A 27,193-nucleotide genomic window follows, 5' to 3' on the forward strand; every position below is an offset into this window, starting at 1 on the left:
GGAGCCCAAGCCGGCCAGCGGCGCCCAGCGCCCGCCTCCGGCGCCCGCCCTCAGAGCGGGACCCGCCCTGGCTCCACCCCCCGGCTCCGCCCCAGAGCCCGAGCCCACCCTCGCTCTCAGTCCCCCTCCCAGCGCCCGGCCTGCCCCCAGCGCCCAGATGCCAGCTCCCGTCCCCAGCGCCTGCCCCCCAGCTCTCAGATCCCAGCTCCCGAGCCCGCTTCCGCCTCGGCCCCAGGCTCCTTGGCCGCAGGAAACACCCCATGTCGAGCCAGACGTGGGCTAGGAGCGGAAGTGTAGCCCCATCTACACTGCTGAAAACAGCTTCGTCTTCACTGGGCAGAGAGACACCCGACGGTGACTTGGACAGCGACGGTCTTGAGGTTGGAAAGTGAGCGCTGGGAGCCTAGAGAGGAAGGATTCCTTGGGTTCGAGACCACAGGGGGCCGGAGAGGGACAGGGATGGATGCGGACAGACAGGGGGTTGGGCCTAGGACAGGGGGACACGCAGAGGGAGGGTCAATGAGTGTCCTACACTACCGCACGTCCGTCCTCCCTCAGGCTGGTTCCCCGCCCCCCAAGGCGGGGCCTCTGGAAGGGGGTGTCCATCTGGCTGGTTCCCTGCGGCTGGACATGGGTGGGGACACGGGCACGTCTGGTGGCCTGGTGAAGACATGGTTCTCTCAGCCCCTGGTCTGCTGATAGCCTACTCCTTGGGGAGTCACGTGCTTCCTTAGGGGGTCAGCCAAGAATGCTTCCCAAATGATTGGAAGCATTTGCTGCTTTGACCTGCATGGCCGAGGGGTCATGGGGACAGTTTGTAGTTAACACAGCAGGGCGGCACTTGCAAACAGGAGGTGCTGTGTCACAGTTCATGAATAGGGAACTGGGCTCATCCGTGTTCACTGTTTGGGAACTAACAGCATAGAGGCCCCCTGGTCCTAATAACTCTTAAATGGTCTTTTTTTTTTTTTTTTTTTTGGATCTTTTTTGCCTTTTCTAGGGCTGCTCCCGCGGCATATGGAGGTTCCCAGGCTAGAGGTTGTGTCGGAGCCATAGCCGCCAGCCTACACCACAGCCACAGCAAACGTGGGATCCGAGCCATGTCTGCGACCTACACCACAGATCCTTAACCCGCTGAGCAAGGCCAGGGATCAAACCCACAACCTCATGGTTCCTAGTCGGATTTGTTAACCACTGCGCCACGATGGGAACTCCTAAAAAGTCTATGAACTAGAAGGGCCTTGAGGACAGAGAAGTGAGTGACCACACAGCACAGTCCTGGGTGGGGTCCGTGCACAGACAGGAGGAGCTGGAGGGGCCCAGGGTGCGTCAGTTATGCTGACAGCCTCACAGGAGGGAGAAAGGGCTTCAGGAGGCACAGATGTGAGTCCTGCAGGTGCCACAGCAAAGGGACGCGGGCCAGGCAGTGGGCAGGCCTTGCTCCGCCAGCAGGACAGGGGCCATGGCCCTAAGAAGGTGACCTCACACGTGCTGGTAGGGACCCAGCTGTGCACAGGGGACATACCTGTGTCCAGGTCCATGTGCTGCTTCTTTGGGGCTAGACTGCTCAGACCTCGGCGTGACCTCCATGTGACCTCTGCATGACCTCTACAGGCTGGCCTGAGCTGGAGCATCGTGTCCAGGGTCTTAGGCAGGTCACATCCCCAGGGTGCAGGGAGGCCCCCCAGGAGACCTTGGAGGCCACTTCTGGGGGAAGGACTCAACTCTGCCCACTGAGGGAGGGTAAGCAGGGCAGGGGTGTCCACGTGGACGGGCAGTGTTACAAGCTCACCTCAGAAAATTCCTTCCATGGTTCCGGGTGTTACGGTAAAAATCTTGTTTCTACCGTGTGTGTTTTCGAGTAACAGGAGGTGTTCCCGCCCTACTCTGCAGCCACACCCGTGTCCCCGCACCTCCCATGGACTGACTGCAGGGCCGTCTGCTTCACCTGGCAGGTGCCATCCTCGGGGTGAAAGGAATCAGGACACGGCCCCCCGGCGTCAGCCTGTGCGGGGGGGCCCCTACCCCACGGGGCTGGTCACAGCGCAATGATAGAGCTGGCCCCGCCCCTGGTGGCTTCTGTCCTGCGCTGCCGGCGCACATGAACATGCAGGCTGAACAGTGGGTCTGCCTCTGGACCGTCCTGGTGAGGGTTGTTCACGCCCTCGTTTACACTCCATAACCCCCCATGTTGCCACCCAGGTACCACCTGGGCAAGCAGATGGGGGTCTCTGTGCAGAAGCGGGAATTCCCTGCGGTGTCAAGTTGTCGATGTGACAAACCACAGGAACCCGAGGGCAGGCTGTTCAGAGACCAGAGAAGGAGGAGCGAACAAAACTGGGGGCAGGGCTGGGGGCTGCCAGGATGGATACCACGGGGCTGCGGGAGCTGTGGGGGGGAGTGGGGGACGTCCACCGTGGGCTCAGGGCCCAGATGGGGGGACATCCAGAGTGAGGTCAGGGCCCAGATGGGGGGATGCCCACTTAGGTCAGGGCCCAGGTCGGGGGGATGTCCAGATAGTTCAGGGCTCAGGTGGGGGGATACCCACTTAGGTCAGGGCCCAGATGGGGGGATGCCCACTTAGGTCAGGGCCCAGGTGGGGGGATGTTCACAGTAGGGTCAGGGCCCAGCTGGGAAATGTCTACATAGGTCAGGGCCCAGATGGGGGGACGTCTAGAGTAAGGTCAGGGCCCAGGTCGGGGGGTAAGGGGTGATGCAGTGTCCCCTGACTCTCCACTCCAGGCCCTCCGCCTCATGGGCACCCCTCACCTTTACCTGGGTCCCCTCTCCGCCATGTGATGCTCTATTGGGAGGGGACATCACGTGTGTTTGTTCAGATCCCCAATAGGACCCTGGAATGTCCTGAAGCTGCATTGTCCTCCCTGAGGTTGCTCCGTCATCAGAATGGGATGTGCAGGTTGTCACATCGATTTGAACCCATAACAGTTACTCTCATTCCTTGATGGAATATTACTCAGCCATGAAAAGCAATGAAGTTCCAACACTTGCTTACAAAGTGGGTGAACCCTGAGGACACAATGCTCAGCGAGAGAAGCCAGTCACAAAAGTCACACTTTTTTTAAAGAAACTTTTTATTATAGTTGATTTATAATGTCCTGTCAATTTTTGCTGTACAGCCAAGTGAAAACCCACATTTTCTTGATTCCGTTTAATATGAGCCATCCAGAGCAGACAAATCCATGGAGACAGAAGCAATCTGGTGTTTTCAGGTGGAGGGGCGAGGACACTGAGAGTGATTAACGGGACAGGGTCTCCTCCAGGGGGATGAGGATGTGCTGGAACCAGATAGAGGTGGTGCTGGCACAACATTGGGAATGGGCTAAATGCCCCCAAATTGTTCTCTTTAACACAAAAAAATTTTTAGCAATAAAAAACCCACACCAAGGTTTTGGGTTGTTTTTGTTTTTTGCTTTCTAAGGCCACATCTGTGGCATATGGAGGCTCCCAGGCTAGGGGGCCAGCCTACACCACAGCCATAGCAATGTCCGATCCTTAACCCACTGAGCAAGGCCAGGGATGGAACCTGCAACCTCATGGAGACTGTGTCAAGTTCGTTTCCACTGAGCCACAACTAGAATTCCATAAAACCCACACCAGGGTTTTATAGAAAAGTTGCCCACCGCCCAGGCTTGGGAAGTCGCAGTGCCTGTCACCTTGGGTGATGTCAGGGTCTTTGTCCGGGAGAGGCATCTGCTGATTCTCTGAAGGAGGCATTGCGCTGAGTGTCTGGGCTACAACATACATGGGACCTGTTCCCTGCTCCCTGTGGGAGTAGCTTTCATCCCGGATGGCAGGTGTGAATGGCTGTGGGAGGGCTGCATGGAGGAGGCAGCCTCTCAGCCGGGACTGGAGGAAGGAGGTGGAGGGCGGGGTCGGACAGGACGAACAGCTGCAGGAAAGAGACCTTGCATTTGTTAGTTCCCTGCAGGCGCTGTAACTGCTTCCACAAAGGTCTGGTTGGTCACTAGTGCCACGTGGCCTCCCTGGGCTGGTGCACGTGTGGGCAGGCTGGTTCCTTCTGGGGGCTCCTGGGGGAGGATGCTGTCCTGCCTTTCCAGCTTCTGGAGCCTTGCATCCTTGGCTGGAGGCCCTTCCTCCGTATGCAAAGCCAGCAATGGCTGAGGAGTCCTTCCCACAGAATCACTGATGCTCCTTCCGGTCCCTCATCCACATTTCAGCCCGGTGTTTGCACCGCCGGCCTGGGTGAAGAGGGGACGCTCTCTGCCTCACGCTCAGCTGTTCTGCAACCTGATTCCCCTCTGCCACGGAGCCTGATGAAGTAAGTCATAGGTTCTGGAGATCTGGACAACTTTGGGCGGTGATTTCGCCCCCTGGAGGCAGGAGGGTGAAGGGCAGGAGAAGACCTCTCGGGGAGGAGGACGCCTGAAGGCGGGCGGTCAGGAAGCCCCGCCCAGACCGGAGGGAGGGTCTATTATGCAGGCAGTGGAGGGGGGTGGGCAGGCCCATTTTTACCAGCTCCACCTGGGATCCTGGGCTGTGGAAGGGGCCAGAGCGGAGAACAAGGGACCGGTGAGAAGCTGCAGGCAGGGAAGGGGTGGGAGAGCTGAGGGGGCGGGGCAGGAAATGTGAGGGTGGGAGGGGGAGGGAAGGAGGGAGGGAGCCTCTGGGGCCTGCGTTTGGATGAGGCAGGGAGAGAGGAGCCAGCCAGGTGCTTTGACGTCCCCATGAGAGACCAGAAGCCCCAAGTCCGCCAGCAGCAATGACAGAGGGATGAGGGTTCTGAACGGAGGGGAGAGAGGCCCCCTGGAGAATTCACCCCTGTCGGCCTCTGAGCCATCCCAACATTTGTCCACTCTGTTCCTTGACTTCCCGCCGGTGTGGGGGGTGCGGGTGGGCAAGACTCTTCGCTGAGCGGAGGACTCACGAAGAAGGGCAGACAGGAATGAGGAGAGGGGGAGGGACCCCCCTCCTGGGCTGTAGTCACCTTGGGGTCAGCGTCAGGGGCAGGGGGTCTGCAGGTGTGGACGTGCCCTGGGGATCCACTTCCACCCACTGAGGCCACACCATCATAGGAGCTGAGACAAGGGCCGGCCACTTAGGGCAGAAGGAAGGACACTTCAGTGGAGGAACTGGCCGTTTGCCGATCCGTGGGCTCCGAGATCAAAGGCATGGGTGCCTCCAGGATGATGCAACTGGGCTCTGGGGTGAGAGTCTAGTTCGCTCCAGCCCTGGGGTCCAGCGACTGCTATAATGGATAGCGGCCAGAGCTCAGCCAGGCACACGTGACTCAGATTGGTCACATCCAGTCCACTGACCACAGGGCCCTGGGGTCACACTCAGGACACACTCATGTCCCTATCCTCTGACCACTGGACCCTGTGGGCACACCCAGGACATCTTCATCTCACCATCCTCTGGCCACTGGCCCCAAGGTCACAGTCAGGACACCTTCATAACCCTATCCTCTGACTCCTGGATTCAGTGGTCACACTCGGGACATCCTTCCGTCCCTGTCCTCTGACCCCTGGACCTCGAGGTGGTCACCCTCAGAATGTCCTCACATCCCACCATCCGACCACTGGATGCCATGGGCCCGGTCAGGACGTCCTCACGGAGTCCCCTGCGGGGGTCTGGTCCCTGCAGACTGTCTGCCCGAGGAGTCGAGGACCCCCAGCTGGGCAGCGCAGTCCCCACAGTGGGGTCCCTTCCAGAGGTGGCGAGGTTGCTGCGGTGGGGTCCCTTCAGGAGGTGGGGGGAGGGATGCGTGCTGGGGTGGGGGCGGGTCAGCCCTGGGAGGTGGCTCCGCCCACACCTTCCAGGAGTGGGCGTTTGCATCCAATCAGCGCCCGAGCGTTGGAGGAAGTGCCCTGGGCTCCCAGCCGAGGCGGGGAGCCGGTGGAGCTGCGGCCAGAAGCCCGCGGGACTCGGCGGTCGCGGTGAGTGCCACCGTCAGTCTGAATTCTGAGACCCCTGACAGTCCGCCGGGGAGTCGGGCAGGTCGGCTCCCGAGGCCGGACGGGTGTCGAGGGTGGTCCACGCGCCCATCCTTCAGCCCCGGCTCCGCTTTCCTTCCCGGGACCCTGGGGCTGCAGGGGCCGCTGGAGGGGCTGGAGGGCCGGGGCCCCGGGGGGCAGCGTCCCCCTCTTGGGCTCTGGTGGCCCCGGCGCGGAGGGTGGGGAGCTCCCTGGGTCAGAGCCCCTGAGCCCGCCGTCTCCTGTGCTGCTGACCTAGTCGGCAAGAACTCGATGGCTGAAGTTTCCTTTACCAGCCCTGCGGCGTCGGGGGTTGGGGAGTCGGTGTGGATGAGCATTTTCGGAGCTCACCGAGCATTCGGGAGCTTGCTAAGCGTTTGGGGAGCCTGGTGGTGGTGGGGGAACAGCGAGCGTTGCAGGGGAGGGGTCCGGGGAGTGTTGAGGGGTGAGCATTCGGGGGTCCAGGTGTAAAGGACTTCGGGAGCATCAGGTGGGTTTGCCGTCTATGTGCACGTCCATCCGTCCCTTCCCCTGACAACTATTTCCTGAGTGTCACTATGTGCCAGTCACCACCTGCGGATGTGCGTGGGGCGGAAGGCGCCTCCCTGTGGCGTCCCCGCGGCTCAGGTCAGAGCAGGGTCAGCTCATCCTGCTGCGTTTTGTGAAAGCCTCTCCTCGTGGCCACTGCGGGGTGGCGCTGACTGAGAAGCCAGAGGGTGGAGTGGATCCAGCTGAGGAAGTGCTGGGGGCGGGGGCGGGGAGCCCTGGCTCACCCCGCTGACTCCCGGAGGTGCTGCGGAGATCTCGAGACTGAGGAGTGGGGTCACCCCGGTGGTTCTGGGTGTGCTGAACACACCTGAATCTGTACCTGGAAAGCAGAGAGCTGAGGTCTGCAGCAAGGGCGAGGACGGGTCCACACCTGTGCACCTGGGAGGAGGGGAGTGCTTGGCAAATGCAGGACTGGTGTCCACGGGCATGGGACCATTTTCCTCCCGTCATGGACAATCTCATGACCTTCTCAGGTGTGCAGGGGCCGATGGGGGGATGAAGGGCTTGTTACAAAGCGACCCATGTTCTCATGAACCAGAGGCCTGGGGACATGGGGACAGGACACCCAATGGGCAGGTGACCTAGGTCATGGGGACAGGACACTCTTGGTGTTACGTATCTTGTGTTTGGGCAGAGGTCTCCTTTGTGATAGGAAGACAGACACATACCCACAGGTGCCCCCACTATGGTGACACAGGCACACACCATGCATCATGGGGGACATGCATCCACAGCTGCCTCATACACCCACGCCTGGGCCCTACAGCAAGTGTTTTGATGTATGTCACCCTTGCAGTCCCTTGAGGCTGATGAAATAAATTCAAATCCAGGAAAATTTTTTCTTTCTTTTTTTCTGTTTACTCGTTTATCTATTTCATACATTTATTTGACAGATATTTATTGAGCATCTACTATAGCTGAGTGGGAAACATTGCAAAGGAATTACTGCAAGAAGGAACGGGGACTAATATAAGGGGATGTGAAGGGGGAGGGACTCTTACTGTAGCAGGGGGACTATTACTGTAAAGGGAGGAATGGTACAGTGGGGCACTGTGATAATGTGGGGGCTGTTACAGTAGTGGAGGGACTATGACAGTAGAGGGGGCCTATTCCGTGGAGATGGACTAGTATAGCAAAGGCAGCGTTATGTCATTAGAGAGTGGACTCTTATAATGGGGGAGACTCTTACCATTGTGAGGGGACTATTACAGTATAGCAAGACTATTAAAATAAAGGGGGGTCTATTGCTATAGAGAGAGGCCTATTACAAAAGAAGGAGAACTATTGCAGTAGAGGAAGACTATTACTGAAGAGGGGGGACTGTTACTATAGAGGGGCGATTACAGTGCAGGAGGGCTGTTAGTGCAGAGGAACTGTGAAGTGTTAGTACATAGGGGAATAGGGGAGTTTTACTCTAGAGAAGCAGACTATGACAATAGAGGGGGACTGTCACACTAGAAAAGGGTCTATGGCAATCCAGGAGGACTATCACTGCAGAGGGGGGACTGATTATAAAGTAGCTCTGTTACTGTAGGGGAGAAACTGACAATAGAGAGGAGACTTTTACTGTAGAGGAGAGACTGTTACTGTGGAGAGAGGTCTGTGACAATAGAGTGGGTCTATTACAGTAGAGGAGAGACTGTTACTGCAGAGGGGGGACTATGACATGACATAGCACTGTTACTGTAGAGGAGAAACTTTGAAAAGGAGAAGAGTCTTTTACTGTAGAGGAGGGACTCTGACTGCAGAGTGAGGACTGTGACAATAGAATGGCTCTATTACAGTAGAGGGGAGACTGTTACTGCAGAGGGGGGACTATGGCAATGGAAGAGAACTATTACTCTATAGGGAGAACTGTTACTGTAGAGGGAGGACAGTGTCGATAGAGGAGGACCATTCCTGTAGAAGAGGGACAGTGACATAGATATTATTATGGTGGAAGAGACGCTCTCCTGTCCAGGGGGAATCTGACAATACAGGAAGACCGTTACTGTAGAGGGGACTGTTACTGTGAAGGGGGGATGTAAACATAGAGATATCAAATGCCGAAACCCGGCCTCTGGGCACTGACACGGAATTGAACCTCAGAGACAGAGTTTGGGGTGAGGTAGAAGAGAAGAGCTTGGTTGCTTTGCCAGGCAGAGGCAGCCACAGCAGGCTCGTGCCCTCGAAGCTGTGTGTCCCCAACCCCGGGGGGGGGGGGGAGGAGTTTTATAGCAGATTCAGGGGCAGGATTGCTGATAAGGATCAGGGTGTGTGCAGGGCCTGTTCCTTCAGTCTGTTCAGTCTGGACTCGGGGTGGCTCCTGATGAGCTTCAGCATTTCTCAAAGTGGGACTTTCTCTCTGGAATGAGGAACGGGCGCGCCTCGTGTCTGCATCTCCTCCCTTCCTGGATCAGCAGCTATTTGAAGCTGCCCTTCAGAACTCAGGGAAGGTCCTGGAGGTTGAATGAAGCCTGTTTCCTACAAACAAGAAGGCAGGACAGGGGAGGGGGGACACTGAAAGCCTTCTGTGCCCAGGAGCCCCATGGGGCCCTACTCGGTTTCAGGACTATTGCTGTAGAGGGGGGACTAATACTGCACAAAGCGGATGGTTAGAATAGAGGAGGATTACTACTAGAGAGGAGGGATATTACTACAGAATGGGGACGATAGCAGTAGAGGAGGACTGTTACTGTAGAGGGGGGAATATCGCTGTAGAGTGGGAACTGTAATGGTAGAGGAGGACTATTATTATAGAGGGGGGATATTACTGTAGAGTGGGGACTATAACAGCTGAGGAGCACGGTCACTGTAGAGGAGGAACTATGACAGTGGAGAAGGAACTATTGCTGTAGAGTGAGGACTGTGACACTAAAGTGGACCTATTAGTGTAGGGGGGATAGGCCAGTAGAGAAGGACTCTTATTCTTTTGGGGGGGCTGTCACTCTGGGGGCAGGAGAGAACAATAGGGGTAATATGACAATAGAGGAGGACGCTTGCTGTAAAGGGGAGACTGTCGCTCTAGGGGTAGTATGACAATAGAGGAGAGCTGTTGTCATAGAGGGGGGACTGTGACACCAGAGGTAACTGCTGACAAGGTCTGCAGGCATCTGGAGACTTGGAGCAAAGGGGGTTTCTCCGTGGAGAGGCGCAAACGCAGGCGCAGGGGCCCAGGCGCGGGGCTGGCGTGAAGGTGGCTGAAGGTACGTGGATCAGAGGCCCCGACGCAGGAGGTGCCCCGAGAGGGGCTTCTGCCCAGGTGGAGGGCAGGGGCTGCAGGTGGGCAGGGAGGAGGGGGACAGGTGGGTAACCAGCCTTGTTCGGACCAGTCCTGGGAAGGAGCGGGTCACCCCCTGGCTGAGGAGCCCAGAGGGCCTGGGCCTGTGTGGCCTGGTCAGGAAGGGGGTCCTGAGGCTCAGCCGGGTCTTTGTGGGGAAGGGTCTTTGTGGGAAGACCTTTCCAGATGCAGAGGGGGAGGGGGTTTCTGGTCCTTCAGGCCACCTTCACTGTTGTGGAAAGGCCGTGGGCTGTAACAGGAGGAGGGGACACTCAGCCCCGGGCTGTGACAGGAGGAGGGGACACTCAGCCCCAGGCTGTGGCAGGAGGAGGGGACACTAAAACCCAGGTCTTTTGTGGGGACGAAGTCACAGGAAGGCAGCCGGGAAACCACAGATGACCAGGGAGTGAGACGCTAATGGGCATCTCCTCTTTAAACGTAAATGTCCTTGGCGGGAGGAATGCCTGCGCTCTGTTCTAGAGCGTTCTCTGTGTCCGCCTCCAACCTCTCTTCCCCTCCCCCTCCTTCGGGGTCTGTGTGTCTGTCTGTCTCCCTTTCCATCTCAGTCTGTCTCTCTCCTGACGTCTTCTGCACCCTCGTGCCCACCCTCTCCCGTCCACCCGTTGGAAGGGAGCTCTGCTGGTTCCTTTTACGCGGACACGACCTCGTTTCCTCCCAGGTCACCCAGAGCTGCCTCTGATGGGCGGACAGGCGAGCACATCTGGCAGCTTCCCGCGTGGGCCCTGCCCCAGGGATGTGAACGCGGACTGGATGTCGGCGCTGTGCCCGCGGCTCTGGGACGTGCCCCTCCACCACCTGTCCATCCCAGGTGAGTGCCCTGCGTGCCTGGTGGGGGCACCTGCGGTCAGCTGGGTCCAGGGTGCGGGGAAGCCTCAGGTGCCGTAGGCGTGCACACACAGATGTGCACACACAGGCATGCACACACAGATGTGCACACACAGGCATGCACACACAGATGCGCACAGGCACACACCCACACTCACAGGCAGCACACATGCACCCAGAGGCATGCACATGCATTCACATGCATGCACCCACAGGCAGGCACATAAGCGTCTTCCTTCCTCTGTCTACCTCATTCCCCCTCGGCCCGGGAGGCACATGGTGCACCTCCAAGAACGCGGCTTCAGGAGACGTGACAGCCCCTCAGCCAGGCTGTCCTGGCCCCTTTCAGCCCCTCATCTGCACACCCACGTTTTCCATCAGAGCTGGTGTAGTGTCTTCTGCACTTGGACCTGGAGAGTCCAGAGTTGGGTCAGACCCCCCCTGAGATGCAGTAAGGTGGTCCAAGACTTTCTCATCGAGCTGAGGAGCCTTTGACTCAAGCCCTTTTTGGAGCAGAAAGTGCTGCAAAGCTCAGCCCTGGACAGGCGTCTCGCCGGGGGCTGCCCCGTGGGGACAGGCAGGTGGGCAGTTCCAGGGTGCGCATCTGTGCTCGGGTCATTGGAGAGATGCTTACGGCTCTGTGGCCTGGGTGTGGGTGCACGCGCTCCCCATCGTCCACCCGCACTCCTCCAGCTACGCGGACGCAGGCCCCTTGCACCTCTGCGACCCTGGCGCTGCCCGCCGGCTGCCTTGGCCTGTCTTTCGTTTGCAGGGCTGTCGGACAGATGCAAAACACTGATTCACTTGGATACCCGGCCTGACACTGTCTCTCACTGTTGGAAGTTTTCTGTTTGCTTTGTTTTCTTGACCACCGCTGGGCTCTGTGCTGCCTGTTCCCCCTCTGTGGGACGAGAGGGCCCCACTGCCCACCCGTCCCTTCAGGGTGTGGGGCCGACAGGGAACCGCCTGCCCACCCAGCACAGGGTCATCCAGCCACAGCCCCGTGCCCTCGGCCCCTGCCATGTGCTTCCCAGTGGGAACGCCACAGGAAGGATGCTTCCAGTGCTCAGGCCTCCGTCCCCAGGAGCAGCCCTTTGTGGGTCTCCTGGCTGAGGCCCCGGCAAGACCACCAGACTCTTTGGGGATGTGGGGCCGCGGGACCCCAGCTGCAGGCACAGCCAGGCTAAGCGCAGCCGGGATGAAAGCTGCACAGCAGGGAGAGAAGGCTGAGGCGGGGGAGCCTTGGGGACTCTGAACAGGGCTCTGGCCCCTCCCTCCTGGGGGGCCCTGTCTCCCAGCCCCTGGCCCGCACCCCAGGGGGCCAGGCTCAGGCCTGCAGGCCCTGTCTCTGCCCTCCGTCCTTGGAGAGGCATAATTTGATGGAGGAGTAAGTTACACACTCCTGGATAGGTTTTTTTTTTTTTACAGTTTTATTGAGACGCAGCTTGCATACGATGCAGTTCACCCGTTTATAATATTTATTTATTTACTTATTTATTTATTTTCTTTGTATGGCCACACCCACGGTATATGGAAATTCCCGGGCTAGGTGTCAAATCAGAGCCGCAACTGCCAGCCTACACCACAGCCCAGCCATGGCAACACCAGATCCAAGCTGCCTCTGTGACCTACACCACAGCTGACAGCACTGCCGGATCCTTAACCCACTGAGCGAGGCCAGGAATTGAACCCCCCTCCTTATGGATACTAGTCGGGTTCTTAACCTACTGAGCCACACCGGGAACTCCTCACCCACGCAAACTGAAGAGTTTGGGGGCTTTGAGCATGTTCACAGCTCTGTGCCACCACCCCTCCTGTGTAGGTCCAGAACGCCCTGTAACCCCTGGTACTGTTACGTAATCTCCCATTCACGCTCCTCAAGCCCTGACAAAACCTAACTGCTTCTGTCTCGGTCAGCTTGCCTCTTCTGGACATTTTTCTTTTCTTTTCTTTTCTTTTTTTTTTTGTCTTTTGTCTTTTTAGGGCCGCCCCTGCGGCATATGGAGGTTCCCAGGCTAGGGGTCGAATTAGAGCTACAGCTGCCGGCCTATGCCACAGCCACAGCAATGCCAGATCCGAGCCACATCTGCGACCTACACCACAGCTCATGGCAACGCCGGATCTTTAACTCACTGGGCGAGGCCAGGGATCGAACCTACGACCTCATCGTTCCTAGTCGGATTCGTTTCCGCTGTGCCACGATGGGAACTCCTGGGCATTTTTCTAAATGGTTACACAAAATATGTCCTTCTGGGTCTGGCTTTGTTCCCGGAGCATCGTGGGTGCCAGGCTGCCACCTGGCAGCCTGTGTCCAAGCCTCACTCATTTTCATGGCTGAGTCACAGTCCACCTTGTGCATGGACCCCATGCTGTGTTTCCACCCATGAGTTCCTGGACATTTGAGTGGTTTCCGTCTGCTTTGCTGCTGTGAATAGTGCCGCTGTATCCAAAGGCGTGTTGGAGCGCCCGCGTTAGGGGGTGTCTGCTGTCGGCCAGCAGCGTTTGGGGGCGGAACCCAATCTGTTTGTTTCCCCATCCGCGGGCCCAGTGTCCCACCGGCCGTGACCTGAATCCAGTCACTGCAGCGGTCTGATCATTCGCAGAGGACAGAGGCCCCGGGGTCTCAGGCGCGGCCCCGATGCTCCTAAGGCTGGGCTGGGGGGCGGGGGGCGGGGGACACCACACACCTGACCGTGGGAGTGACCACGCGCTGTGTGTGCTGCCACATTCACGCCCCTCTGACCCTGTGAACAGGACCTTATTTGGAAGCAGGGTCTTTGCAGATGTGCGGAAGTGAAGGACCTGATGTGACGGCTCCTGGATCCTGTCAAGTGAAGAAGCAGATTCAAATGGCATAGTTTGATTCTGTTGTTTGTTTAAAATATATATATATATGTACACACACACACATATATATATAAATGAATGGTCTCCACATATAAATGGACCCAGATGTATAACATATATGCGATATATAAAAATATACATAGAAATATGTGTATGTCAATAGGAGGACATATTTTATTTTTTGCTTACCTGTGTATTCTCATTGTTCTGCAACCAACGTGTGTTCCTGGGAGTGTGTTTCCTGTTCCCGTCTTTGCCTCCATCTTCCCGTGGCTTCTGCTCTGTGTCTGGGTCTCCTCTCTGTCTCTTAGGAGGACCCTGTCCTTGGAGGGAGGGGCCCCCTCATCCCGGAGGACCTCCTCTCAGACCCTTCCCTTCCTCACACCTGCAAAGACCCCATTTCTAGACATGGTCCCATTCCCACGTCCTGGTGGATGAGAGTTCGGGGGCCACGGAGTGCCCCCAGGGCTGCGCGTGTGTTTCCTGTGTGTGGCGCGGGGCCCAGAGCAGGAGGAAGGAGTAATGAGATGTCCCTCGGGTGTCGCCCAGGGAGCCATGACACGATGACCTACTGCTTGAACAAGAAATCGCCCATTTCCCACAACGAGTCGCGGCTGCTGCAGCTTCTGGCCAAGATCCTGCCCTGCGTCACCCTCCCCGTGGTGCTCCGGTGGTCCATCACCCAGGTGAGGCTCTGTGGGCATCTGGCCAGCTTGGACGCGAGTTCCTGCCAGCGTCACCCACAGGGACTGACATCCTTGTCCCTGGTGGGGACATAGGATGGAAAACGAACCCCCTGCACCCGCAAAGCCTCCTGGGCAGGTAGGAGAGAAGGAGTGTGCTTTCACCCTGGAACCAGTGTGGAGCCAGAGGGGACGCATCACAGGTGGCTTCACGGGTGGCCTCGGAGAGGCTGCAGAGACAAGGGTCTCGCGCTTTGTGCAGCTGAGCAGGGACCACCCTGCCGCCCGGTTCCCAGATCAGCGATGCCCCTCGTCCTCAGGAGGTGGGTTTGTGTTTGGAGCCAGGCCTCTCCTCCCAGGAGCCAGGAGCGGGGCCTTTGCCTCTGCATCACGGGTCAGATGTTGACTTTTAAAACGTGCACGACCTGAGAGTCGAGAGTTCGGTTTTCCTGGGGGAAAGTCTGGACTGCAGCCCGGGAGGCAGCATCCCAGGAACTCCGATGAACCGCTCCGAAGAGGCAGGGGGAGGGCAGAGTGTCTGATCTTGGTGAAGGGGGAGTCCCTGCCACCAAGCTCACATTGTGCAGAAGGTCCCTGCTGGTCTCGTGAGGGTCACTGCTGGTCATGAGGAGCAGACGTCATCGTGAATGATTTTAGGGCTTTCCTAGATCCAAAGAGATGCTTGGGCTCCAAAAATCTTCTCCTGAAAATGTCTAACCACCTGAAGACCGGTTCTTCTGGTTTTCCTAGAGCACAGAGTCCTCACTCCTGGTCCCCACCCTGAGCTCCTGTCAGGGGTGGGGGGCGGCAGTGGCAGCGGCTCAGGATTCAGTCCCCGTAGAGACAGGTGGCACACCTCAGGTTCACACAGAGATGCACCCTGGCCTGGAAGAGACACGTTCAGAGTTGTGGGACTGGCCACAGGCCTGTTTTTAAAGGTTCACGGACATTTGAAAAAGTTAAGAAATCACCAGCACGTGTGCATTTTCTCGGGGGGGGGGGGGAACGCTGGCCGTGCCCTATTTTCAGTGGGAGAATGAAGTTTCTCCTTCCTACTTTGCCCCTCATCCTTCACCCACAGCCTCTGCCCACCTGGGTGGGGCTTTTAGGGTCTGGAGAGAAGCTGGGATGGGGTGGTTCTTGGGGGTCGAGAGGAAGGGGACTTCCCCTTCTGGGGTCGATCAGGGGCAGGGCTGCCCAAGGGACCCTGCTGCCCTGCGCACGTGTTGGCCAGCAGGGCGCGGGGTGGGGGGTGGGGAGCCCACCTGGGCGCGGAGGCAGGAGCACAGCCGCCTGGGGCGCTGCCCACCCCCAGCCCCCCTCCCCCCATGTGGTGTCCCTCTGGAGGGTAGCAGGATCACTCCTGAGACTCGGTCCTTTGTAATTGCTTCCGGCTGGGAGTGTCTGTCACACACGCATCTGGAATCCCTCTGGATCCGCAGGGGTGGAGAGCGAGGGCTGGAATGTTGGGAGACCACATTCCCAAATGTGTCAGGTGCTTGCAGCCTCTCAAGGGTGCGTGGGAGCCCGCTGGGAGTGGGGAGCAGGTCCCCTGGAGCCCAGGAGTCCCCCGTCGAGCTGGGGTCGCATCATGCTGGCGACAAGGAGGTCTGGAGGGGGTGTTGGGGGCCAGTGGCACTGCGGGGAAGGCTGGGAGCCTGCAGCGGATCCAGCAGAGGACATAAGCAGAAAGCTTGTGCGGAGGCTCCAGCCCCAGAGCACGAGTCTGGGAATCAGAAAGTTCCTCTGACACTGGAAGTGGTTTCTCTCCTGAACATGCTGTGTCATCAGAACGGGGCAAATGCAGAACATCCACAGGATGACCCGGGGTGGGGGCATCATTTAATTTTGTGTCGGGGCACCTGGGGAAAGTGGGTGGCAATGCACCCTCCTGCCTCCCAGCAATTGCCTGTGATGTCCTGTCCCCAGGTCTCAGCGCCGGTCAGCGCTGGGCCACAGGCCGCAGGTACATTTCTTCATCCTCTTCAGGCTCTGCTACCAAAAGGCTCTGCTGCTTTTGTTTTTTTAAATTAATTTACTTATTATTTTGCTTTTCAGGGGCATTCCTGCGGCATATGGAGGTTCCCAGGCTAGGGGTCGAATCGGAGCTGCAGCTGCTGGCCTACACCACAACCACAGCAACCTGGGGTCCGAGCCACATCTGCGACCTGCAGCACAGCCCACGGCAACGCCAGATCCTTAACCCACGGAGTGAGGCCAAGGATCGAACCCACAACCTCGTGGTTCCTAGTCGGATTCGTTTCCACTGAGCCGCGACAGGAACTCTCTCTGCTGCTTTTAATATTGTTTTCCAAATAGTAAAAGATGAGCGCCTGTTTCATCGTCTGAAAAACACTGTAAATTCCCAAAGGAGATGTTAGCGGATACAGTGGTCCCTCCACCCAGAGCCTCAACCAAAGGAAAGGCCACAGGATTGAAGGCCTGTGCCCTGCAGCCTGGGTGACCCCGGGTCCCCACGGCAGGGACACTGACCTAGGTGTCAATGAAAATATGCACAACCTAAAAGTTGAGAGTTCAGGAGTTCCTGTCGTGGCGCAGCGGAAACAAATCCGACTAGGATTCATGAGGTTGCAGGTTTGATCCCTGGCCTCACTCAGTGGGTTAAGAATCCGGTGTTGCCGTGAGCTGTGGTGTAGGTCGCAGACACAGCTCAGATCCCACGTGGCTGTGGCTGTGGCGTAGGCCGGTAGCTACAGCTCCTATTCGACCTCTAGCCTGGGAGCTTCCACAAGTTGCAGGTGCAGCCCTAAAAGACAAAAGACAAAAGACAAAAAAAAAAAAAGTTGAGATTTCAGTTTGACTGGGGGCAAAATCAGGACTAGAGCCCAGGAGGCAGCATCCCAGGAGCTCTGAGAAACTGCTCCTGAGAGGCAGGGGGAGGGCAGTGTCTGTGGTCTTAGTGAAGGGGTGGGGGGTCCCTGCCACCAAACATACATTGTGCAGCGGGTCACTGCTGGTCTCGTGAAGGTCACTGCGGGTCACGAGGAGCAGACGTCACCACGAAGGATGTTCGTGCTTTTCTAGATACGAGGAGATGCCAAAAGCTTTTCCTGAAAATCTCCAACCCTCTGGGGACCGGTCCTTCCAGTTTTCCCAGAGCACAGAGTCCGCACTCCTGGTCTCCACCCTGAGCTCCTGTCAGGGGTGTTGGGGGTGGGCAGCTGCAGCAGCTCAGGATTCAGTCTGTGTGGAGACAGGTGGCACGTGCCCATCTCCAGCTCACACAGGGCAGACCCTCGGTCCCAGGGCCCCTCTGGGCAGCTCTGCATGGAGGCTGGGGCTGGAGTGTAGGGCCGGCCACGCGCCTGGGGGCCCCTTCATAGCCCCCAAGCCTCAGTCCTTACCTGCCAGTAGGGGTCCAGCAGGAGGAACCTGAGCTCCCTGCAGGGCCACAGAGAGCGTGAGAATTATTTCCACTGTAATTCCTGTCCTTTTCATCATTTTGTGTAGAGGGGACGCGGTACTGTTTCTTTTATTTTTTAGGTTAACAGTACCATGCGTTTTCTTTGATTTTGGATAGAGAGGCCACCGTTTCCTTATATTTTTCTTTCCCTTCATTGGTCTGTGCACAGTGCCTGGCACCGTTTTCCTCTCCTAATTTATATCGTTTTTCTCTCTCTGTTCCTTGTGCGTCCCAGAGGGTCTTTTTGTCCCTCTATCTGCCCTCTGGATTCTGTCTTGTCTTTCCTACCACTGTGGTTGGGCAGAACCGTCCCCTCTGCAGGTGCCTGTCCCTGTGCACCCTGGGGTGTCCTGGAGCCTGGCCTGGGGCCGCTGCACCCAGAGGGGGTTCCACCCAGGGACTGCCTGGAAAAAGGCAAGGCTGGACCCTGCAGGGACCTCCAGGGACCCAGCATCAGGGCTGAGGGGCACCCACTGCCAGACGGACCTCACCAGGCAGGTCTTTGGCCCCACGTGGCCACAGTCCCTGCAGAGCTGGTTCCAGATGCAGGACTCAAGCCCTGCAGGCACCACGGCTACTGATCGGACACTGGACAACACGGCCCTCAGCTGGGCGCCGTCCCCCTGGCATTCCCTGCCCCTGAGGGGGGCGATGAGCCAGGTGGGAGCTGCCCTCCTTCCCCAGCGGGGGTGACCAACCTTGTGCGCAGGTGCTGGACGTCACGGAGCAGCTGGACGCGGGGGTGCGGTACCTGGACCTGCGGATCGCGCACATGTTGGAGGGCGCCCAGAGGAACCTGCACTTCGTCCACATGCTGTACACCACCGCGCTGGTGGAGGTAGGGCGGGGGAGCCGGGGGCCAGCAGCTGCGGACACACGTCCGCTCCAGGCAGGGGGTGGAGGCCTGAGCTCCGATGGGACAGACCCCCGTCCTCTGCAGGCAGGAGAGGCTGACCCTGGCCGTCATCAGTTAGAATTCCTGACCGGCGTGCGTCTCTGAACTCACCCCTGTACCCCTGGCCACTGCGGTGGCTCCTGGAGTTCTGCATAAGTGGGTCCCTGATCCGTCTTCCTGTGTCCAGTTGAGGGGTATCCAGTCCAATGTCTCGGCTGCTGGATACATCACCTCCTACTTTGCACTGGTTTTGGTCCCCTGTGTCCCCAGGCCCCCAGGATCCTTTAGGTCTGGAGGCGCCTTCCTGGGGACCTCGTTCTGCAGGTCACCAGCTGGCCTCACAAGCTCCCTGGAGCTTCCAGACCTCAGGCAACTGCACAAGCCGTGCCCTCTGGAGCGGGTATGCACACGCATGCATATTTGTGCACACACAGGCACTGATGTATGTGCGCACGTGTGCACCTACAGGCACAAACGCATGCGAGCACACACACACATGCCCACGTCTCCCCCACAGCAAGGGCAACGCAGGCCAGGCTGGCACTGCGACGAGGCTGCGGCCCTGGAGGGCTGCTGCTGTGCTCTGGCTCTGCGTTTGTTTAGGACCGGGCGGATGGGGAGGGGTGCGCTTCCCGCCCAGCGGCTCTCAAGACGACGACGGCGACGACGTAGCGCCCCTCCCCCCAGGACACGCTGACGCAGCCCCCCCTCCCCCCAGGACACGCTCACGGAGATCTCCGGGTGGCTGGAAAACCACCCCCGGGAGGTGGTGGTCCTGGCCTGCAGGGACTTCGAGGGGATGACCGAGGACCTGCACGAGTACCTGGTCGCCTGCATCAAGAACATCTTTGGGGACATGCTGTGCCCCCGAGGGGTGAGCAGGGGTCACGCCATCCCCACACTCTCCGCGGCAGCGGCAGCGGGACGGCGGGGAGGGCGGGCTGGCTTCTCATCACAGACTCCATCTGCGGGCTTGGTGCTGAGAGGATGCTGGGGCCAGGTGAGGCCGCTGGCGGGGTCCCCTCGATGCCCAGGGAGGAGGGAGCCACTGCCCTCAGAGGCACGGCACCTACCGCCTGGTGCCTGCACCCGTCCCGCGTGGCATCACATGAAGCAGCTGCTTCCCATGACCTTGGGTTGCCCTTGGCACCCGTTTAGAAGAATTCCCAGCATTTTCACACCCTGCGTGCGTATGTGCTGGGTACCTGGCTGCTGTACACAATCCAGGAGGCTCAGTTTATTCCCTCCCGGTCCTGGAGGCTGGAGTCTGAGCCTCAGGGGCGAGCAGGGCCGGTCCCTCCTGAGTCGTCTCTCCTGGGCGTGTCAGTGGCCGTGTTCTCACAGGGCCGCCCCTCTGTGTCTGTGTCCTAACCTCCTCTTCTTCTAAGGGCCCCTGTTCTGGGGGATCAGGACCCACCCCTGTGACCTCATTCACCGCCCTCTCCTCTTGAAAGACCCGTCTCCCAACACAGCCCCATCTGGAGGTCCTGGGGTCAGGGCTTCAGCCTGGGAATCTTGAGGACACAGTTGAGCCTGTAATACAAGCTGTGGTTTGGTTATGTCCATAGTTCTCTCCATTTGGTGCTAGTGGCTGATGTGCACCCTCCCTCCGTCCCCCAGGAGCCCGAAAGTTTAAGCCCACATCCGTTTTGGTTGTGTTTACATCAATTCATGTCACATCCTTATGTTTGGCATTTCTCCAGTCCACTCTGTGACAGCAGCAGGTGCATCCAGGGCTGAGTATTTGGGGTTAAAACAGAGACCACAGCATGCACGGCCGTGAGCCTGGGACGGCCGGGCACTCAGGGCCCGAGAGGACATGCCCGAGACGCTGTCCTGGGGACATGCCAACCACTCTGAGCCCCACCGAGGACGTCCCAGTGCTGGGGAGGAAGGCTGGGAAGTGTGTCACAGGGCAAGGTGACTGTCCTGTGATGTGTAAAATCATCACAGAATCTGTTACATACTTGTAACTAATCAAGGGTCAGTGTGAGCTCAGGTGCTTTGAAGATGAGTGTCTGTGAGCTTGTGGGAATCAGGGTGCCGGGATGCTTTTGGGACGGAGTCCCCACCCCCGCAAGGCACCCCAATAACCCACCACCCTGTCCACACAAACACCCCAATAACCCACTTCTGTCTAGCCTCACAGACTACCCCAACAACCCACCACCCTTTCTCCACACAGACACCCCGATAACTCACCGCCCTGTCCATGCAGACACCCCAATAATCCACCACTGTCTCCTCTCAGGCACCCCAATAACTGACCACTGTCTAGCCTCACAGACGCCCTAATAACCCACCACCCCCCTCCATGCAGAGAGCTCAATAACCCACCACCGTCTCCTCTCACAGACACCCCAGTAACCCACCCACTGTCTCCCCTCAAGATACCCCAATAACTCACTACCCTCTCTCCATGCAGACACCCAAATAACTCACTACCCTCTCTCCATGCAGACACCCCAATAACCCACCACCCTTTCCCCGTGCAGACACCCCAATAACCCACCACCCTGTCTCCTCTCACAGACCCCCCAGTAACCGCCCACCCCATCTCAGGGCACCCCCCCATCCCCCGCTGCAGGAGATGCCGACGCTGCGCCAGCTGTGGTCGCGGGGCCAGCAGGTGATCCTGTCCTACGAGGACGAGGCGTCCGTGAGCCGGCATGCGGAGCTGTGGCCGGGGATCCCCTACTGGTGGGGGAACAAGGTGAAACCCCAGGACCTCGTCTGCTACCTGGAACGCATGAAGAGCTGCGGGCGCCCAGGTGCGTGCTGCCGTCACACGTGTGCTGCCGGCCGGGGTTTGCTTTGGGGGTCCAGTGAAGGAAATGCAGAGCAGCGTCTGCCCGTGTGTGCACGTACGTACACGAACATCTGTGCCTGCATGTACACACCCGTGCGTGGCCATGCCCGTGCGCCTGTATATGTACAAATGTGGCCTTGACCCAGGTGTGTATGGGGAGCCTTGCAGGCAGACCCATGGCCCTGGCTCTCTCTGCGGGTGAGGCCAGCAGGACCAAGCGTGTCCCCGCGCACCGTGGTTTCGCGGTCACGCTGTCTTATTTCCCTGCACACGGGCCTCAGGGACAGGAGACGTCAGGGTTTCCACCGACTGGGCACTGCTAAGGGTTTACACGCGTGAGCCCGTCCATCTGCACGGCTGACCTGGAGCTGGCCCGTGGCCCTGCCCAGTGGTGGGTCAGGAGGGGGACAGTGGCCCCCGAGCCCGGCAGCTCCACCTCCGCCCCATCTCTCTGTGTCTGTCTCTGTGTCTCTCACCTTGTGTCTCTGTCAAATTTCACTTGCTCAGTTCCGGGGCGTCCGCCGGGCCGTGCGCTGTGTGCCGGCCTCCCGCTGCGGGGGATCAGCCGGGGTCGTGGGCTCGGCGTGTGCCCAGCTGCCATGTTGCCTCCCAGCTTTGTCTCCTGCTTTGTCCCAGGGGTTTGTTGGTTTCTTGAAGACGATCAGCTTTGAGGATCTCTGGGGTTTTTGCTTGGTGTAGCCATCGGTTTGGTGAAGGGGAACTTCTCCTGCTGACGGGTCCACGGCTTAGGGGTTTAATGTTTGCAGTCAACGTGGACCCTTGACTCCAGGGTCTGCCGTCAGATTCCTGTCCTTGGCCAACAGCCGCTGATCAAGCTCTATCCTGTGTCACACTCGGTACCCCAGGGAGGGCGTCACTGGCGGTTTTCTCTGAGCCAACGCGATAGATGATGGTTTTTACAAAAGCATCGGTCACTGCAGACACATCTGAGGGAGTTTGGCGCCTGCTCCTGAGCATCGGGCCCCCTTTCCCCCAAGGCAGCTGTTTCACCCTGGACACTATATGGACCTTTAGGGTTTCTGTTTCCTTGTCCATGTTCGTAGAAGGAAACCTGGCTGTGGTGACGCAGTTCGGGGCAGTGTTGATGAGGCTGCCAGGTGGCAGGGTCTGGGGGAGGGAGGCCCTGGCCCCCAGCCTGGCTGGACCTGGAATCAGCTCCGTCCCGGCTCTGGGGTGAGGTTTGGGGAATGTTCAGGGTGGGAACGACCCGAATGCCTGTGGCTGGAGAGACGGACTATCACATGTGCCCCATCCACACAGTGGAAGATGGTTCGTGAAAGGGAATGAGGAGATGCAGATGGGCCTTGAAAACAGGGTTCAAGGAGTCAGACCCCGAAGGACACACCGTGTGTGATTCCACCGAGAGGAAATGTCCAGAAGGGGCAGATCCACAGGGACGGAAAGTGGGTTTGTGGTGCCAGGGGCTGGAGGAGGGGCTGGGGGTGACAGCTCATGGGTTTCCTTAGGGGATGAGAATGATCGGGAACCAGGAGTTCCCATGGTGGCTCAGTGGATTAAGAACCCGCATAGTGTCATGACGGAGCAGATTCCATCTCTGGCTTTGCTCAGCAGGTTAAGGATCTAGCGTTGCTGGGAGCTGCGGTGGGGGTCACAGATGTGGCTCAGATCCCGCATTGCTGTGGCAGTGATGGGTATAGACCTGCAGCTGCAGCTCCGATTCAGTGTCTAGCCTGGGAACTGCCACATGCTGCAGGTGTGGCCATAAAAAGATTAAAAGCAAAGATCAGGAGCCAGAAGCGATGGTGGTTGCCCAGCGCCGTGCATGTGCTACGTGGCCCTGCTGTAAAATGGTTGATTTTACGTTACACGGATTTCACCTCTAGTTTCAAAAAACAGGACCAGGGAGTTCCCACGGTGGCTCAGCAGTTTCGAACCTGACTAGTATCCATGAGGATGCGGGTTTGATCCCTGGCCTTGCTCTGTGGGTTAAGGGTCCAGCATTGCTGTGGCTGTGGCATCGGTTGGCAGCTGCAGCTCTAACTCGACCCCTAGCCTGGGAACTTCCATATGCCGCAGGTGCAGCTCTAAAAAGCAAAAAGCAAACAAACCCCCAAAAACAGGACCGGAGAGTTCACACTCCCCCCACCCCAAGGAAGGCTGTGCATTTACACCACGTGGGGCGCCTACCCTCCACTGGGCCCGGGCCACCCTCCCAGACTCTTGATTTGGCAGGTCTGGGCTGGGCCTGAGTCTGCATTTCGAAGATTCTGGGGACCCCCTTGAAAATCAGCTGCTGATACACTCTGTGGGGGGGGGGTCTCCTTTTGCTGCTGTGACACAACTACAGACCTCTTGGCCTACAAGCGCAGGCAGATGTGTTGTCCTGGTTCTGGGAAGTCATGGGTGGGCTTTTGGAGAGAACAGCCGGGCGGAGTATGGCGGGATCTGGTCCTGTGGGCCGGCTGGTCCTGGGGGGCGGAGCTCGTCCTGAGGGGCGGGGCTGGTCCTGGGGGCGGGGCTGGTCCTGGGGGGCGGGGTTGGTCCTGAGGGGCGGGGCTGGTCCTGGGGCGGGGCTGGTCCTGGGGGCGGGGCTGGTCCTGGGGGGCGGGGCTGGTCCTTCTGAGGCTCTGAGGAATCTGCCTCCTGCCCTTCCAGCTTCCAGGGGCACTGCGTTCAGTGCCTCTGCCTCCCATCGTGTTTTCTCCCCAGTTGCCATCCTGCCATCCCCTTCTCCCTGTTCTGTCTCCAGGCTCCCTCTGCCTGCGTCTTACCAGGACCCTGTGATGACATGTAGGGCCCCCCAGATAATCCAGCATCATCCACCATCTCGAGATCCTTAAAGTCATCCCAGCTGCACAGTCCCTTTTTTGTCACATAAGGTCACTTACTCACAGGTTCCAGGAATCAGGATGTGGAATTGGGGATGTTAGTCCATCCCCCACGTGGGAATCGGGACATGGACGTGTTTGGGGACAGTTCTGTCCATCATCATCTGCAACAGGAGAAATTCAATGAGTCGACATCCCTTTGAGCCCCTGTGTCAGCTCTCATCTCGGTCTGAGATCGGAGAGTCTGAAGCTGACCCAGGGCAGCCCAGGGAGGGCTGGCCCAGTGGGCGGCACTGCGGGCACCAGCCCCCTCCCCTCTCTGTTCCAGGTGGGCTGTTTGTGGCCGGCATCAACCTGACAGAGAACCTGGAGTACGTCCTGGGGCACCTGGCTGGGTCCCTGGAGAGGATGACGCTGCCCAGCCTGCCCTACCTAGACGCGTGGGTGCGGGCCCAGTGCCCAGGGTCGGGCGTCCGCTGCACCAACATCATCGCGGGCGACTTCATCGGGGCAGACACGTTCGTCAGCGACGTCATAAGACTCAACGAGAAGCTGTTTCGGGGCTGAGGGTGCTCCTGGCAAACCCGGCCTCCAGGCACCACCAAGGCTGCTCCTCCATCCTGTGGGATGGCCGCCAGCCACCTGGGTGAGCAGAGCGGTGGGGCCCCTGGCCTCCCCTCTGAGGCGGTGCCCCTCAGCGCACCCAGCCCGGGAGGTCCCCGGTGGGTCTAGGGAGGTATCCACATGTAGGGGGAGATTAAAGGTGGTGGTTTGCGCCTTCCTCAAGGAGAATTACCTGGATCGTGGGTCTGTGTGGGCTCGGCCCAGCTCTGCTGTGGTTGCCGATGGGACAGGCTCAGGGCTGTTCCCTCCCGGGGGTGGGGTGGGCGCGGGAGTGGGGGCAGCAGAGGGTGTCCCCCCCGCTCAGGGTCTGTAATGTCATGTCCATAGGACAGGACTGAGCGTGTTGGAATCCTATCAAGAGAACTATTTTATTAACTCATGGGGGACCACCTGTTTCTCATTCTAAAAGGGAACCAGCACCTGCTCCCTTTTCCCAGGATTCCTAGGGGTCGGCTGGTATTCCCTGGCTGTTGCAGGAATGAAGGGTCTGTTTGGGGGGTTGTTACAGAGATACGTGTAAGCGATGTTGCACACGTGCCCCCCCCATCCCCAGACCCCCACTGTAACCTTGTCTTTACACAGGACGTAAATGTGAGGACACAGGTGTAGGGACACGGGTGCGGGCAGAAAGAGGCAGGTGTAAGGACAGACGTGTACGTGATATGGTGCAGGTGTAAGCGGGATGACTCAGGTGTAAGGACACAGGTCTCAGCACAGTGGTGCAGGTGTGCGGACGCGGGTGAAACGATGTGACGTCCGTGCCTGTGCAGGTGCAGGCACACGGCCCTCGCAGCCTCGTCCTCCTCACGGCTGTCTCTTGTGTGTGCTCACATCGCCTCCCCCAGCTCCCCAGCCCAGGTGTGCGGCTGCCCTGCACCCTCAGGTATCGAACCTGAGGTGACGTGTTTTTCTCTGCATTTGGCCTCTTTGCTGCAGCTGGATCCACACCTGTAGCTCTTCCTGTTCTCCCAAAGCCCTAGGCGGTGTTTCTCTGTTTCCCAACTTGCCCCGTGTTCTGCCGTTCCGTTCACTCTGTTCACTGTCTGTTCACTTTGTGTTTTCTTATTTTCTGTGTTCTTGATGCTCTCGTTTGGGGGCCTTGTAGACCCAGGGGGGCTGCCCCCAGGGTGCTCGCTGACCCTGAGGATAAATCCACCAACTTGGGGGTCCTCTGGCCCATGGGCACCCACTACCCTGCTGTCCAGGGCTCACACACCAGGCTGGTTCACCGCCCCCGCCCCCAACACCCAGTGCCAGGTCCAGAAGCCCAGTGGCCGTCTCGGCAGCCCAGAGCCCCAGAACCAATCAGAGGGTCCAGTGCTGCGTGGCCCACCCTGCCCCTGCTGTGCACAGTCCATGGCCTCGGGCATCGTCCTCCCGCCCCACACAGGCTCCCCGGTGGCCCTGCACGGCGGCCTGGCTCCTGGGCACGGGAACATACTGCTGTGCAGCTTTCTGCTGCTCTGGGTTGGCTCAGGCACCTCCGTAAGTTAAAACCCCGTGGAACAATGAGACCTGGTGTTGACTCCGGTCCTGAGGGAGGCTGGCCATCGTCCACGAGGCCTCTGCTCTCTTCCCGCAATGAGCAGGAGTTTCCCAAACTCAGAGGTTGTGAAAGCATATTCTTTTGCCTGCGCCTCAGCCAAAGGAGAGACCCCAACTGGGCTTTTAATGGAATGTCCGGCTTTAGAGAGACCTGGAGGCCGGGGCGTGTGTGTGTGTGTGTCCTTGTGTGGCTCATGTTCTGGAACATTCTTCCTGTAAAGGGATCAGGTTCTTAGGATAGTCTTGAAAATGACCATTTAATCCACATTGGAAGACATACTCTTTGGGACCCCATCAGCCCTTTTCCTTAAGAAAACCTGCTTCTGCTTTGAGTGAAGGCACCTGAAATCCAGAAAGAAACTCACAGGCCACCCCAGGGGCTACCCTGGCCTGAGCTTTGCTGAGCTTGCGGCTGGCGTGTGGAGCTGGTGCAGGGGAGCAACAGAGGCAAGGGTGGGTGTTGACGGCTGCCCCTGGCCAGTGGCTCCCGCTGAACCTCACACTTGTGTCCGGAACGGGTCAATGTGGATCATTTAATTCTGGAGAATGATTAAAAGACCTTAAAGTCAGTTGTGTTTGTGGCATTTTTTAAAATAAATATTTGCTTGCTTTCTTTTAAATTGGGTTTACTTTTATTTTTGGACATGGCTGCAGCAAGTGGAAGTCCACCAGCCAGGGCCTGAATCCACAACAGCAGCAACTAAGCTGCTGCAGCAGCAAGGCCAAACCCTTAATCATCGGGGAACTTCTTGTCTGTGGCTCAGCTGCCGGCCTGCACCACAGTCACAGCAATGCAGGATCCAAGCCGCGTGGGTGACCTGCTGCAGGGCTCAAGGCAATGCCGGATCTTAACTCACTCAACAAGGCCAGGGACCAAACCCGCATCCTCATGGATACCAGTCAGGTTTGTAACCCGCCGAGCCACAATGGGAACTCCCGTTTGTGGAT

General features: G+C 58.5%; 1 protein-coding gene across 7 annotated transcripts; it reads left to right on the plus strand.

Annotated features, from left to right (window-relative positions):
• LOC110257938 (PI-PLC X domain-containing protein 1) lies at window positions 1–26,814 on the plus strand. Of its 7 annotated transcripts, XM_085009035.1 has the most exons (8): window positions 149–388; window positions 4,200–4,300; window positions 10,442–10,591; window positions 14,005–14,141; window positions 18,272–18,400; window positions 19,176–19,331; window positions 21,045–21,228; window positions 24,405–26,814. In XM_085009035.1, exons 3-8 carry the CDS (start codon window positions 10,462–10,464, stop codon window positions 24,641–24,643), a joined length of 975 nt encoding a protein of 324 aa, XP_084865161.1. In that variant the 5' UTR covers window positions 149–388; window positions 4,200–4,300; window positions 10,442–10,461; the 3' UTR covers window positions 24,644–26,814. The 7 variants fall into 7 exon arrangements, with proteins under 7 accessions (XP_084865160.1, XP_084865159.1, XP_084865161.1 ...); XM_085009034.1 differs by lacking the exon at window positions 4,200–4,300 and having other exon boundaries at window positions 1–388; XM_085009033.1 differs by lacking the exon at window positions 4,200–4,300 and having other exon boundaries at window positions 117–380.
• The last annotated feature ends 379 nt before the right edge of the window (window positions 26,815–27,193 follow it).

Source organism: Sus scrofa, chromosome Y (genome assembly GCF_054392235.1).
Source record: "Sus scrofa isolate SSC_HxYL_T2T_F1_AM1 chromosome Y, Sscrofa_HxYL_maternal_Yorkshire_Landrace_v2.0, whole genome shotgun sequence".
Lineage (NCBI taxonomy): Eukaryota > Metazoa > Chordata > Mammalia > Artiodactyla > Suidae > Sus > Sus scrofa.